The following is a 14264-nucleotide window of genomic DNA, read 5'->3' on the forward strand; positions in this document are numbered from 1 at the left end:
ACTAAACTAGAACTAAATTATTACACAATGAAAACTCATAAAATGAATTTGCCTTTAATGTCATTATAAGCCCCAAATGAAATTGGTTGCCTGGTTCTTGTTCTCTGGCAGCTGTCTAAACGTGGTAAATTCCTTACAGTTATTATAGATAATGACTGTATAATACCTTGTCATAAGGAATTGAAAACTTCCGCAGTACTTGTGGAGAGATAATGGTCATTTTATGACGAAGAAATTGAGAACAGCTTTGGAAACTTCCTGGAAAAAAGCCTGCAAGAAATATACTCAAAGGTCACTAAAAAGGTTTTTTCATGATAGTAAATTAATACATGTAGAAACTAGATGTTGGGTGAGAAAATTAAATAAGAAATACAATAGGGCAGGTACCAAACTCGGACTGTATCAACTCACAGTTGGGTGTATTAACGTGCAGGGAAAACAATAGGCATAATTGTCTGGTAAGTTTGTTTTAAATGAGGTGAACCAGGTTTGAGTTCTGGGGTCTGTTTAAAATGTTGTAACTTATCCCCTTTTAACTTAGTTCTGGTTTGTTATATACTATTTTTACTTCTACCTTTTGCTTAAGGAGGAAGGTGCATGGATACATTAATCAGCAAATGATCACTCATTGGAAGTGCAATCTGAGCATTTCAATGCTGATGAGTTAATGAACACCTACCAGCAGCTAGTCTTTCCAGGCGCTGTCCATGTTCAGGAGGTATGGCATACCTTAAGTCAGATAACAATAATTTACATGTAATTATCAGTTGGATTTGAATGTATTATTCATTACTTTTCACTTGTAACCCTCAGCCTTCATGTGAAGGCTCTAAGGATATTGGACTTAAAAGTGCAATAATCCTAATTCCATTGGATCATCCAGATAACCTCTAATCTAGCAAAAGTTGGCTAATGACTAGTTGGTAATGCATTTGTCTAAACAGAGGTTCCAGTGTGTATACAGTCCAACCCTGCTTTATGAACACCTCATAACATTACTATGGACAGTTTGCTTTTTCCCTGGGGAAAAAAGCCTGTTTACACGTTCTCTAGAAAACCTGTTAACATGGACACTTTCTAGGACCCCTCAGTGTCTTTGTTAATGATGTTTGACCGTACTGTTGTCAGATCTTTCAGTTGGTTTCAACCATTGTTCTTTGGAGTCAGATACTTAAAACGTTTAAGTCTGAACAATACATGTCTGATAGACTTGCCTTGTAAGAACTGTACTGCTTAAAGTTTACATGACAAGAAGTGTTTTGGTTGATACGTGGCTCATTTTTGCACGCCAGTAATTAGTGTTTCAATGAAAAGCTACTTAGTGCAATTTCTATCCTAGGCGGTTCCAAAGTTGTTAGCAGTTGTTATTCAAGTTTTGCCACCAAGAAATGCTGAAGTATTCTCAGGCTGATACACCTCCTAATTTGCAAGCAGTTCAATCTAATTAAGTTAATATAACTTCTTACCATGTTTTAGGGGCTCCAAAGTGTAAATAGTTAATACTGTAGAGATCCATATCTTCAGTGTGCCAGGCAAATGATGCTTTCCACATACCAAAGTATAGATAAGGAGTATTCACGCCTTCTATATGTACACCATATTCTTGTTTTATCAAGTCAAGAATTGTTCCTAAGTTTCCTATGTTCCACTCTTGAACATTCTTGTCAAAAATGGTTCCTGGTATATCCGCAGCATAAATGGGATTGTTAAATGTTACATTTTTCCAATACTTCCGTTCAATCTCATCAGGATCATTCGTAGGTGGTTTGTGACTAAAACAGGAATAAAACAACATAAGAGTTAACTACAAGTTCAATTATTAGGGGTCTTAAGGATAAGGCCTAAATTTGATTTCAACTTGGCTCATGTGAAGTAACTTGGTGATTTCAACCATAAAACTAAGTATTGCAATTTTTTTAGCATTATGATGTTTTTGTTGTTTCTATTATCCGTTCTCATTACAGTACAAATAGCAGCCACAGAAATACAAAGCAACATTTACCATATTATGTTTTAAAATCAATTTAGTTTGTACCTCTCACTGTTGGCAAGTTCCTTGAAATCACTTAAGGACATTTCTTTCTTTTGGACGTTAAACAACTGGTAAAGTCCTACAACACGACACACACACACAAAAATGAGAATAGTCACAAAATAAGCTAAGCTTAGTTGTGAGGCAGTCCTGGAAGAGGGTGAAAAAGGTAGTCAATGAGTTTCTTGTGGGTTCAGGCTCGGTTTCTTGTTGGTTTCCACCATTTTACAGAAATTGATCAGATTTTTCATAATGAATATATATATTTTAAATTAAAAAAAAAAAACTTTCCACATTAAAATCCTGCTCCATAACCAATACAACATGGAAATTAACCATGATGAAAATTAATAATGTACTGATTTGCAAGGATTCATCCAAGGAGAATGGAAGGGGTAAATATCCTGTCTGAATGACTCAGAAACCAAGGAAAGGGGACTTAAGGGAGTTAAAATCCAAATAATTTCTTGGTGGAGCATACCCCCGGATCACCTAGAAGCTTGCACTTTTGGTGCTTGCTTAGGAAATCAGTCAGTATTTATCCTAGATCTGGGTCTGGGGTTGGTTCTTATACTAACTCTTCAAACAACAAAAAGGATGGACAAACGTAACATTTACGGTCCAGGCTAATTTTAGAAGGATATATATATGGAGTCACTGGAGAACAATATTGCTAATATCTCCCCACCAATTTACACCAACAGGCTGATTTTTAGAGAGTGAACATTTTTCATCTTGTTCTTGCAGAAAATGCCAACCATTCTGTGATATCACCACTTCTTTTTCTCTATTATGCGTAGTTTATCAATAAAAGCTTATGTCATTCCTATGCCCTAAATAGACAAAAAATGTTTAATTAAATCAGATCTTAGAAAGTGAAGAGAAGTCGCAGACTGGCTTTAACTTTGCTTCTTGACCAGAGTTTCAAATGCACTTAAGCTAGCAATTCTCATCACTCAAGGATGTTGTATTTAAAGGATTTTATTATTTGCATGGACAAAAAACTAGCTGTTCTATAAACTGAACAGTGACACCTTTGACTACTAAAACCCGGAAAAGGTGTGGGTAACCCACCTGCCCAAATTTCCCTCACTAGTGATTAAAATGAACAATAATTTACTAGTGACTTTGAAAATCCCACTGAAATCGGTTGTTGAACACCAATTGTGATGCGTGGCCAAAGAATTGGCAGAAATGGTTATTACTTTCCAAATCAGAAGGATGATTTTTCATGGGAAAGGGACTTAAGGTTTTATAATTTCCGATGACTTGGTAATTAAATGAGATACAAGGTGAGATTAAACGGAAATACACCCACGAGATGGTAGTACGATGAATAGAGCTTGTGTTTTAAAATACAATATTTTTGTTTTAAGGCGAGCTCGTACGTGTCTGGACTTGAAAACTTGCATCAAATAATTGCAAACAATAACAACGAAGCCACAAAGCTCGTTCTTTACCTTAATTTAATGCATAGGCTTATGTTTAGCTTATAACGTGATGAAAAGTGCTTTTGAATTTGTTATTGTTTTCAACACGCTCCAATGAGCATTTTGTATACTCTTAGTTTAACAGCTGCAACCTAAGTGCCTTTAAATCTAACTTTTAAAGTCACCCTCATTACAACGTTTGATCTCGGAATAGTCCTTCGCGTTTCTAGCTCTACATGCAAGCAGTGTACACTTGTAGCTTGGTCTCATAGCAAATTAGGAAATGTTCTAATTTGCGTGTCAAAAAATATAGTTCAGCTTAATTTTCACTTAATATCAGCTAATGAAAGGTCACGAAACATTCCTACTTTTTTCCACTTTGAACCAAGCACTTTCCCGTATATAAGCTTAGTTATACTGATGCTGCTGAAGGTTGATTTTCACAACTTGTAACTTTCGAGGTCTTTTTAAACGTTGTCTTTTGCCATTTAATCTAAACTCTGTCCGCTTACCTTGTGTTCCAGTAACAACTTGAAGTATAGGCGCAGGAATTGTGATATCTACGTCTTCATAGCTCCTTCGTGGAATCCATTCTTTTGGAGGTATGACCTGGAAAGGAAAGTATTCTTAAATACCGATAAACTGTCCCTGATGTGAAATTTACACCACGTGCGGTGCGAAAACACTGCATATAAACACAAAACAAAACAAAACAAATCTGACCAATTTTTTCTGAACTAACCTTGGCTACACCGGCCCGATGAGCTCCCATTTCTTCCATTTTTCGAATATAAATAGAAAAGTTTGCAAACTCTTCGAGAGTCGGACGAAATACCATGATTTTACTGCCCTCTTGTGAAGCCATGTTTGTTGCTCCAACGTTTCGGTTTAACACAAAGACTGGATCGTTTTTAGACTCAGAACATATTAATCCTCAAACACACTTCAACAACGTTGAGAGTAATATTCCCTGCTTTTCATTTCGATACATCACTTTAGAGGAAACAGCGAATTTACTTCTAAATAAACCGCAAAAACCTTTCTCACTTTTGTCTCTTTGTGAGCGGCTCTTTTCTGTTGTGACACAGATGACATGACGTCTGCTGACCGCTCCGCGCTCCTCCAACCAAAGTTTCCAGTAGGGAGGGGTAAGTAAGTCTCACGGTAAAGAACTGGAGCGCGATAGCCGCCTTGTAAACAAGAGTCTTTCGTCGTCGACAGGTGTGAGGTGGATTTCCGCTTTGTTATGAGCTGTTTCTATCGACATTTTCCACTCCATGACACACGTTATGTAGTTAAGGAGAGGATATTTAACACCAAAAATGGCAGGAAGTAATGCGAGCGTTGGTAGTAAACACAGGTTGGTTGGATTTAATGTCTGTCTGTTACAGTCGAAGGAGGTATTAGTTGATCGAATTTGTGAAGGAGCGCAGTTTCAGTTTTAGGAACTTTCTGTAGGCTACATACCTTACTACATATACATATACATATACATATTTTTATATTGCGTGGTTAAAACTGAAACACTCATGCGGCCAAGGAAAGTATGTAAAGAGTTATTTTTACTCCCCCGGTGCAAGTCCACTCTTCTAACCTTCTATCCACAAAATGGACGGGCAAATATATGCATAAGTACAACTGTCATGGTTAATAATTTCTATTGTTGGTTGATGTATGTTTGCTACTCTCAAGCTGCGCAATTATTTAAGCAGTAGACCACACTTTCTATGGGTTTACCGGCGTGATAGGGATGTTGGGAGAACACGAGAAAAGTTTGTAAATCACGAGCCGAAGGAGAGTGATTTACAAGCATTTCGAGTGTTCTTCCAACATCCCCATCACGCCGGTAAACCCATGGAAAGTGTGGTCTATTGCTTTTATAAAATAACTTTAAAGTGTGTTTCAGATTTCTATGAGTTTACCGGCACAATAAACCGTAGGTTTTTAACCAATCAGGGCGTGCGTACTATCTTAGTTATTTTATAAAGATCAATAATAAATAGAACATTATATAGATTTGAGCTAATGGGAGCAGAACACTTCTCCAAAACAAGGAAGTGTACTGAAACATTCCGATTATTTCAGTATTTTTTCTTTATAAATCCCTTTAACTGTTAAACTTTATATGTCACAGAGTGAACAGCATCGTTTTTTACCATTCCTTTCTCTGTAATCCTTAAATCACCTTCTCAGACTGAGAGATCAAAAACATTAACATTAGTTTTCACATTACAATTCAAGATAAAAAGAGGCAAACAAAAATTTCAAGTGTCTTAACACTTATGGAATTCAGTAAACATTAATTTGTTTACAATGGTATTGCTTTGTTCACTATAACATATCAGGCGTGTTAAAAGTTGTGGTTTTTTTATTACCCTTGCCATGAAAACTATTTGAAAAGGGAGCTGTCATTATTTTATGTGTGGAATCAGGTACCATAGTATTTACCCTGTCGCAGTTGAATATTGCACTGTATATAATATTACACTTTGATAGTACCCAGTACACAGGGTCCCATTCTCTTATTAAGTGTGGCTTAGTTTGATTATTTTCTTGTTTCTAAAATTTCTTGCAGTTCTGGCGCGGTGGATGAAAAGGTCCTAGCAGATGCTATCAGGATGACAAATATTGCTGTCAATCTCTGCCTGTCAAACAAGTTCCTTCAAGCACAAGCAAAACTTGAGCCTTGGTAATGCAGTCATCCTTTTTAAACTTGCCTTGTGTTTTCATTTTCTTCTCCAAACATCTTAAAATAATTTTGAGTGTATAATGGCCTGATAATTTGGCAGTTTTTGTGGGTAAACAAATTAAAATCCTTCTTGGATTTGCTTTTTAATTTCAGGGTCAATGAAAGCATGTACCATGCTCTCGGATACAGTACAATCATGTACCTACAAGCCATGATGACATTTGAACCGGTGTGTAAAGATTAGGCTTATTGTGTGCCATATGTAAATAATTGCATTATTATCACCAAGTCTAAGAAAGAGAATAGTCATTCAGGAAGAGAAATGTGTAATAATACTTGCTAAAATAACGCCCAAATACATAATTATATTAATTTGAGTTGAACTGTGTCTACGTACCACAGTGCTCATAACCTTTCTAAATTTAAATTATTGCAGTTAATATTATTGCCTAAAATTTTGATCATGTATTTGTAGCAAGCAATTCAGCAAGCAAGTGAAAGCAACAAGATTGCTCTGGATGTTTGTGAAAGGTATGAACTTCTAACTGATTTGAGTTAATTAGGTATATTTTAAAATTAACATTGGCTTTAGTTTTAGCACTTACTGAATACCCTATACAAAGTTTATCATCTTTCATTATGAAAAATTATCAAAATAAAAGGTAATTTTTTATGTACTAAGTGTGGGCTGCCTGTGGTTTTAGCTGGAACCAATCACTTGTGGAAAAGGAAGTATTCAGTCTCATGTATTTAATCATTATATAGCAAAATGAATTTTCTAAAAGAGTGTTTCTAGTTGATCATTATACATGTAACCATTATACTCATACTTCTTTAAAAATAAATCTTTTTAGGCATAAAAGAAGACAAACATGGTCAGAGTCACTAACAAGCTGGATTTGGAATCCCTCTTATGACAACTTGACAGAAGGTACATGTATTTTATTACTTTATTTCATTTAATTTTAATGTTTTATAATTTTTAAATTTTATACTCATATCCCATTAGCCTTTTCCATTGTTGTAAACTTAAGGAACATATGGCTTAATATTTTCCCCTGAATTCTGTAATTTCAGTGGAACGTCATGCAGAGCTTTGTTATGCAGAGTGTTTGTTCATGAGGGCAATGCTTACTTTTATTCAGGTACAGTTAAAGTGTTTTTCTTCACTAATACTAACAGACATTACTAACAGAAATTATTATTGATTGTAGAATTCAATATTTTGTTGTATGTGATGCTAAATTATGGAATACTGTTTCTTAGGATGAAAATCTGGTCAGCTTCATCAGAGGAGCTCTCAAAATCAGAAGTGCATATCAGTCCTATAAGTAAGTCATAAGCTCAGGTCAGATACCCTTACTCTGTTTTAAATGCAATTATATTTTTGTGCATATTGCAGACTTAAATGTTTTTGTTGGTAATTATATAGAGGATATTACATGGACACGCGGAGCCACAAAATTTCTCTTCGAGTACTGACTTATTTTTCCAATGTGGGAAGAGAAATTTTGTATCTCCAAGCGGCCATGTAATAATTTATTTATTATGTAAACATCAATGAAATACCAAACCAAAGGAAAGGTGCAATTTATCATGTAGCCATAGCAATGGGGATCTTTTCACGCGTGAAGATCACATGTTATTTTCACATGTGAGGATATCATGTTTTTGCACAAAAGCTCACCTGGCATTTCATTGGTGTTTATATGGTAAAATATCATATTCACTACCCTGGAAGAATTCCATGTTACTGCCAGTGAGTACATATGTGGTGGAAAGTTAGCATATTTAAGAAATTTTCTTGCTCCACAAACTGACACTTCACTCTATGTCAAAACTTGATCTATGTAGGACCTGCCTTGATATGGTCAAACATCAACCATCCTCCTTAATACAGTCACCTCAGAGAAAGGATTTTGAGGGAGGAGTTCACCTTGGTATAGGAGGGTTCAATTTGGTGAGGCTTGAATCCATTAATCAATCAATCAGTGCCATTTGATATCCATGTGCCATGATATTAGAACTCTTGAAAACTATTAAGTAACTCTTGATCTTACTTTGTGTCTTTTTAGATGTTGTCATTACTTCCAGCCAAGATTATCAAACTGCTGGAGTGGGTTGGTTTCTCTGGAGACAAGGTATTGTAAACAGTGTAAACTAATAAAATATAGTAGGTACATAATGTGTGATCTCAGTTACATTACTTCTTAGATGTTTCAGGTGTTAAAGGGAGGAGTTTCTTAGGTAAAAGAGGCAAGAGGTTATTAGTTCTGTGAAGGCATCTGCAACAATTCAGTTCACAGGTGGTCAGGTATAACAGCCACTCTAGCAGAGTGAATGACGACAGCCCAACTTTGCTGTGCTTTACTGCTATTATTTATTATGTCCTTTCATTATTTGACCAGTTTGTGGGTCTGGATCATTTGGACCAGGGCTGCCGTGATCAGAATCTCAGATCACCCATGTGTGCCATGGTTCTGTTGGCGTACCACAGTGTGATCACTTATTACCTTGGTAAGCATGCAATTATTAGTAATATTTAACAGCTGGCCTGTGTGCACGCTCTCCCTTTCAATTGACAAGCGAAGTAGGCCCCCGATTTGCTTGTATCTATTTAACTGTTGCCTAAGTATATGATGGATTTCATTGATGAAGATAATGTTGTAAACTCTTGATTATTTTTAAAAAATTGTCTGAGCAGCAGACTCAAAGGATATTTTCATGCATATCCCTTGGAGCCTGGGCTAGACCAGAGATAATGACAGTGAGGAACTGAAAATGCTGCTATCTCATTGGAGAAAAGATTTGAAGTAAAAACGGTTTGAATTAAATCATGGATGGGGCTTTGATGGGATTTTGCCGTGTCGAATTTAGTAGACTAAACTTAGTGACCCTTACATTCCCATTCAGATTTTTGATCATTTCCTCACCAACTCATCTTATACCTCCACTTGATTTTGTATTCGTCAGGAAATGGGGAAGGAGATGTGACATATGCTGAGCAAATTCTTCAACCTCAGTTGAAAGCATTTCCAAAGGTATTTTATTGCAGGAACTTAGCTTATCTATGATGAAGTTGTATCAGCGAGCATTATTATTTTCGTTTTTGACGCCGTTTGCCTTTTTTCCTCACCTCTTTTGTACTACTGATTTTTTGCCAGTTCTATATCATAAGCAGTAGTATGGAATAGTTTATTTTTGAGGTGCTTTAGTGATGCCAGTTGAACTCGTTGTGGTTGTTTATTTTGTTTTGCTTCTGTGTTAGGGAGCGATATTTTTGTACTACTCTGGGAGAATAAAGCAAGTTCAAGGCAAGTTAGATGAAGTAAGTTGGAACACACGGCTCTCTTCTTACGTATGTACCAGTAGTCCCAACATCTGCTGTACTTCATGAGACCTGAGAATACGCAGTTTTGAAGTACTATAATTGCTGAAGAAAATTTCCATCTAAGCCCTCAGCTCTGCAGATCCACACATTGCCTGCCCCAGGGTGTGGTCTTAATTGTGAAGTTCTGGCAGTTTTTTCACTTTCTTTCTGTGTTTATTGTTTGGTGAAATCACTTTACTCCTGTGTACACCAAAATGACTGTTCTATTTTTGGTACCAGGCCATCACAAGTTATAACGCCTCAATTGCAGTTCAATCAGAGTGGAAGCAGTTCCATCATATTTGCTACTGGGAGATGATCTGGTGCTATGCGTAAGTTTTTAGCTGTCACACGTTTTCGAGCATTAAAGAGGTAAAAAAAGCCACCTTTACGGCAAATGTCAAATCGTACCACGTGACCAAGTTGTCCCTTTGGTTGTTGTGTACTGTTGTTTATATCTATACAAAAATCAATTCATCATGTCAGGTTGACTCATGAAAGTTGTTTCCGACAGTTAGAACTTATCTGCCAATTTTCCTGTTTTGAGAAATTGTCGACACTAACCTGGCGATTATCGTTTGCCGTAAACTTGATTATAAATCTCTATATTGTTTGTACACGTTTTAAAGAGGGATCTTGAGGCAGAAGCTCGGAAGGGTGGAGTGAAATAGCATCATGTGGGATGATGTCGTTGTTCATCTATTGGCGGACAACGGAAGAAGGGAAGTGGATGTGGAAACACAGCGAATGAGAATCTCCCCGATCTTTCACTTCCATCCTCTTCTCGTGGGCAGCCACATTATCTTCGCTTTTCTGGTCAAGTTAAGCGGGCTGATTGGAAAATCACTTACTGTCCCTTTAGCTATGTAATGCAGTTTTAATTCACTGCCTTTTTTGGTGATGTTAAGCTTCACTTTTTGCGTTGTCAGATACAAGGGGGACTGGACCAAAGCCTACCATTACGCAGCTGTCCTTTTAGCAGAAAGCCGCTGGTCAAAGGTGAAAACATTTGACATATACCATGCGCGTGCACATAGCTTTTTACTGCTTGATCCAGTGTCTCGAGAGACCTTAACATCAGTTCCTTTTTCACTCTACAGACGACTTATATGTATCTGAAGGCATCATTCAGAGTTATGGCGCGACTGACAAACCAACAGATTGCAAAGGAGGATGATGAAGGAGAGAAAGACACAGAGGAATACATGTTCAGGTTCAGTGCTACCTCAGACCGACCAACACTTGGCTGTTGAGTCTTTTCCGACACAACTCAGTTGTAACGTTTGTACTTTTCTATCCTAGGAGATGTAGTTTAAGGATTTCCTCTCTCTCAACACTCGTGTAATAAACAAATCATATAGAAAAGGTGCCCCTTTTAAGAGGAAAACGTTTACGTAGAGTTGCCTCCCCTTTGCCGAAAAAGTAATTTTTTCAGTTCTAGTCCATAAGGCGAGTGGAAGTCAAACGACTTCCCACGCCGCCTCCTCCCAAAACGTTTTTCAGCCGTTTCTTTGGAATTCATACAGGAGCAAAATCTGTTCAACATACATGTTACATGTTGAACTTATTCCAGTGTAATACGGTAACTTTGTATCTGAGTGAATGTTGATGTCGCCGATCCCACTTTTGTAACACAGATGCAGACATCCTTGCCTTGTCTGACTTACCAATGGTAAGGTAAAGCCGATCAGGCCCCAGTTGTTCAAACGTTGGATAACGCAGTATCTACCGGATAAATCAATATCCAGCGGATAAGTATTAGGGAGACTAATTGCTCTGGATAGAGATTTGTCCGGTGGAAAGCGCTATCTAGCCTTTGAACAACCGAGACCAGCAATAAAGAAAACTGCTGTATGCGGGTTGTAATAACTTGTGCTCAACCTTATGCTTTTGTTTAATTTCTTTTAAGGCGTCTTCCTGTATACAAACAACGCATCGCTGGGAAATCCATTCCATTTGAAAAGTTCTCTATACATAAAGCCAACAAGTATCTTGAACAAAGTAACCGACTTTTTCTTCCGGGCCTGGTAAATATTCGTTACATTGTTTGCGCTATAATTTAACAGTTGCATCAAAAATGACACCTACAAGGTATTCGCGCCAATTTTGTGTCGTCTCATACTCTCAGTTTCAGATTTTATTTTCCTTTTTGTTATAGGAGCTCATTTTACTCTGGAATGGATTTAATGTCCTTCATCGCAGGCCAGATTTAGTTGAACCAATGTTGGACCTGGTACAGAAGTCTTTAGCAGAACTGGAACGAACAAAAGGTAAAAAGATAAATAGCCAGCGTGACAGCCAGCGTGACCGGCGTGTGAAGGAGAATAGAAGGAAGGAAGGAAGCGAACTGTTAATTGGAGGAGACAGTGAAAGTATTTATGTTTGGTAGTGTTATCAACACTTGTTTCTGTTTTATGATCAAACGACGGTTTGTTGCTGGCTGAAGGGAGATAGTGACTGTTCTCAGTTTATATTCGTCATATGTCGTGTTGATCTCGGGACAATTCTGCTGCTAGGGTCGGTTGGTTTTTATTGCGTTATTGTTGTTGTTGTTGTTGTTGTTGTTGTTGTTATCGTCGTCGTCATCACCACCATCATTGTTTTGATTGATTTTCATGTGTTAACAGTTGAACGAATTTCGAGTAGGAGAAAGAACTGTTTCTGAAACATTAACTTAGTTTTGTCAATCTGTTTTTCCCATTTCAGAAAAGAACGTAAATTACGTGGATGACTGGTGTTTAGGACACTTGCTTCAGGGAATGTGTTATCGCTGCATAAACAAACCAACTGAATCATTGGAAAGCCTGCTAAAAGCTGTTAATCGGTCAGTTGTTATTTACAATATTCTTGTTTCACCTTTTAAGTTAAATTTCATGACTTAATTAAAGGCTCTCGTAAGGGACAAAAGCTTTGGTAGTTTGCCTTTTCAACTAGTTCACTGCACAGCTGTAGTGAAATGCAAACTAATAAGGCTGAGTCTTCGTGTGATGATTTTTCTCTTCATGTGATATTTTAAGCTTGCGTGAAAAGGTATGGTAAGCTTGAAGTGTGACTATATTCGGACAAACTTACTTTCCAGTTTTATGCTGTGGTGGCGGTGATTTGTGTGCGGTTGTTTGATGAAATTTCAGGCGTTCTTAAATGACGTACTTGCTTGTCTTTCAGATCAAAGGACATAGTTCAGGATCTCTATTTAGCCCCTTATGCGTGCGCAGAAGTTGGTTTTCTTCAGTTAGAGGAGGGAGATCTGGACCAAGCTAAAGAATACCTGCACAGAGCAAGGTATAACTGAGAAAACCACGCTTAAGACATCAGCACGTGAGAAATGAGTTGAAAATGTATATGAGTAGCAGGGTTTTTTTTTTAATGGAATGAAACCAGTGATAACATGTTGTATAATTCAGAGAACTAAGGTACAATCGCCATGTTACCCGGCTTTGTAGGAGTGTGCGGCGTATATGCTTGCATGTATTGCTTGGTAAAGCTGCAAGAGAATAGTACTAAGCAACCCCCTCCTAATGGCTGTTTCTTTTGTTTGTCGCACAGGAAAGATTACGACAATCACATGCTTCAAAGCAGACTTCATTTTAGGATCCACTCCGCACTTCAGGAAATCAAACACACACGGAAGCAAGATAAAGAAGCCTCTAAAAGGGACAAGCAACTTCTTAAACGCTCTAAAAAGAATTCAAATAACAATACGTCATCTTTGTTTGAAGACTCGTCCACTCTCTCTCGTCAGGACTCTAGCTCGTCATTTGAAACCGCTCCTGAATATTCTGCTTCTGACGATGAAAGGGATTTGAGAGACCCAACCACAGAGAACGAGTGGGACCTGGAAAAGAAATTAACAGAATTGACCTTGCCAAATAAGACGTTAAGTCCAACAAATGTGTTAAGGGAAACAGCTGTTTAAAAACAAGTGTTCAAGTTAGATGCTGTAATTTAAAATTATTTTATTTATATTTTGTTGACTTGCGTGTACATACATCCCCATGAACTAAATTAATTTGTAACAGGGAAAATCCTCAGTTGAATGTTTGCTATTTAAAACTGCTGTCGGTTTATCATCTTCTCAGACATGGATTTTTTTGACTGTGTAACAAATACAAAACTTCTTTGTGGGCGTTGAGGCCCATGAAGAAGGCCAGAGGCAAAGTCCCAACAACGATCTGTTGCTGACTTTTTTATTTAACTTTGTAACATCTGCAGAAGTGTGAATTACCATGCACGTTCTCCCTGATGGACATTTTTGTTTCTCTGATTTTCTGAGATGCCAAATAAGTTCCATAGGGGTGGGCAAAGCAGCTTTTATTTCGCTTAAAATGATGACAAAAAATAGCCTGTTAAAATTTTTTAATAACTCGCATCAAAGTTACGTTATGAACAAATAAAAAACAACTTTGATGTTTTCTAGTGATATAGTTTATATAACTTGTACGTTAGAAAGATAAAACTGAAGATCTTTGAACTAATGTACCTTTGCTGTTGTGTATTTGTACACTTAAGGTTTGAAGGGAGTATGAAGTGAGTAAATAACACAAAAAGACCAAACAGTCGGCTAAGGTGCACTAACCCCATCAGAGTCCGAATAACTGTTTTGTACAGTATACCCTGTTTTGCCGTCAGCTTTTTACTACCATTCAAAAATGCATGAACAATTCTTAAAGAAAAAACGCAAGAAATTAATGTTTAATGAGTGTCTTTATATCTGATAAAGACAGGGCTCAACATAACGTCCAA

General features: G+C 37.1%; 2 protein-coding genes across 4 annotated transcripts in view; one reads left to right on the plus strand and one right to left on the minus strand.

Moving 5' to 3' along the window:
* LOC140921666 (lysine-specific demethylase 4C-like) overlaps positions 1-4680 on the minus strand; it is an 11780-nt gene extending 7100 nt beyond the window's left edge. For both annotated transcript variants that reach the window (XM_073371674.1, XM_073371673.1), the window contains exons 1-6: positions 4205-4680; positions 3975-4071; positions 2036-2111; positions 1467-1772; positions 680-729; positions 167-270 (exon numbers count right to left, since the gene is read on the minus strand). In XM_073371674.1, the coding sequence (XP_073227775.1) occupies positions 167-270; positions 680-729; positions 1467-1772; positions 2036-2111; positions 3975-4071; positions 4205-4327 (756 nt within the window). In that variant the 5' untranslated portion in view covers positions 4328-4680. The remainder of the gene's footprint in view (positions 1-166; positions 271-679; positions 730-1466; positions 1773-2035; positions 2112-3974; positions 4072-4204) is intronic.
* Positions 4656-13791, plus strand: LOC140921667 (tetratricopeptide repeat protein 39B-like). 2 transcript variants are annotated; one of them, XM_073371675.1, is made up of 20 exons: positions 4656-4822; positions 6038-6151; positions 6305-6380; positions 6627-6682; positions 7006-7082; positions 7229-7296; positions 7418-7482; positions 8006-8111; positions 8227-8292; positions 8560-8668; positions 9125-9192; positions 9420-9479; positions 9762-9853; positions 10451-10520; positions 10622-10734; positions 11431-11548; positions 11680-11791; positions 12228-12345; positions 12687-12803; positions 13068-13787. In XM_073371675.1, the coding sequence occupies exons 1-20, from the start codon at positions 4785-4787 to the stop codon at positions 13435-13437; spliced, it is 2013 nt and encodes a 670-aa protein (XP_073227776.1). In that variant the 5' UTR covers positions 4656-4784; the 3' UTR covers positions 13438-13787. The 2 variants fall into 2 exon arrangements, with proteins under 2 accessions (XP_073227776.1, XP_073227777.1); XM_073371676.1 differs by lacking the exon at positions 9420-9479 and having other exon boundaries at positions 13068-13791.
* The last annotated feature ends 473 nt before the right edge of the window (positions 13792-14264 follow it).

Source organism: Porites lutea, chromosome 12 (assembly GCF_958299795.1).
Source record: "Porites lutea chromosome 12, jaPorLute2.1, whole genome shotgun sequence".
In the NCBI taxonomy this organism is placed as follows: domain Eukaryota; kingdom Metazoa; phylum Cnidaria; class Anthozoa; order Scleractinia; family Poritidae; genus Porites; species Porites lutea.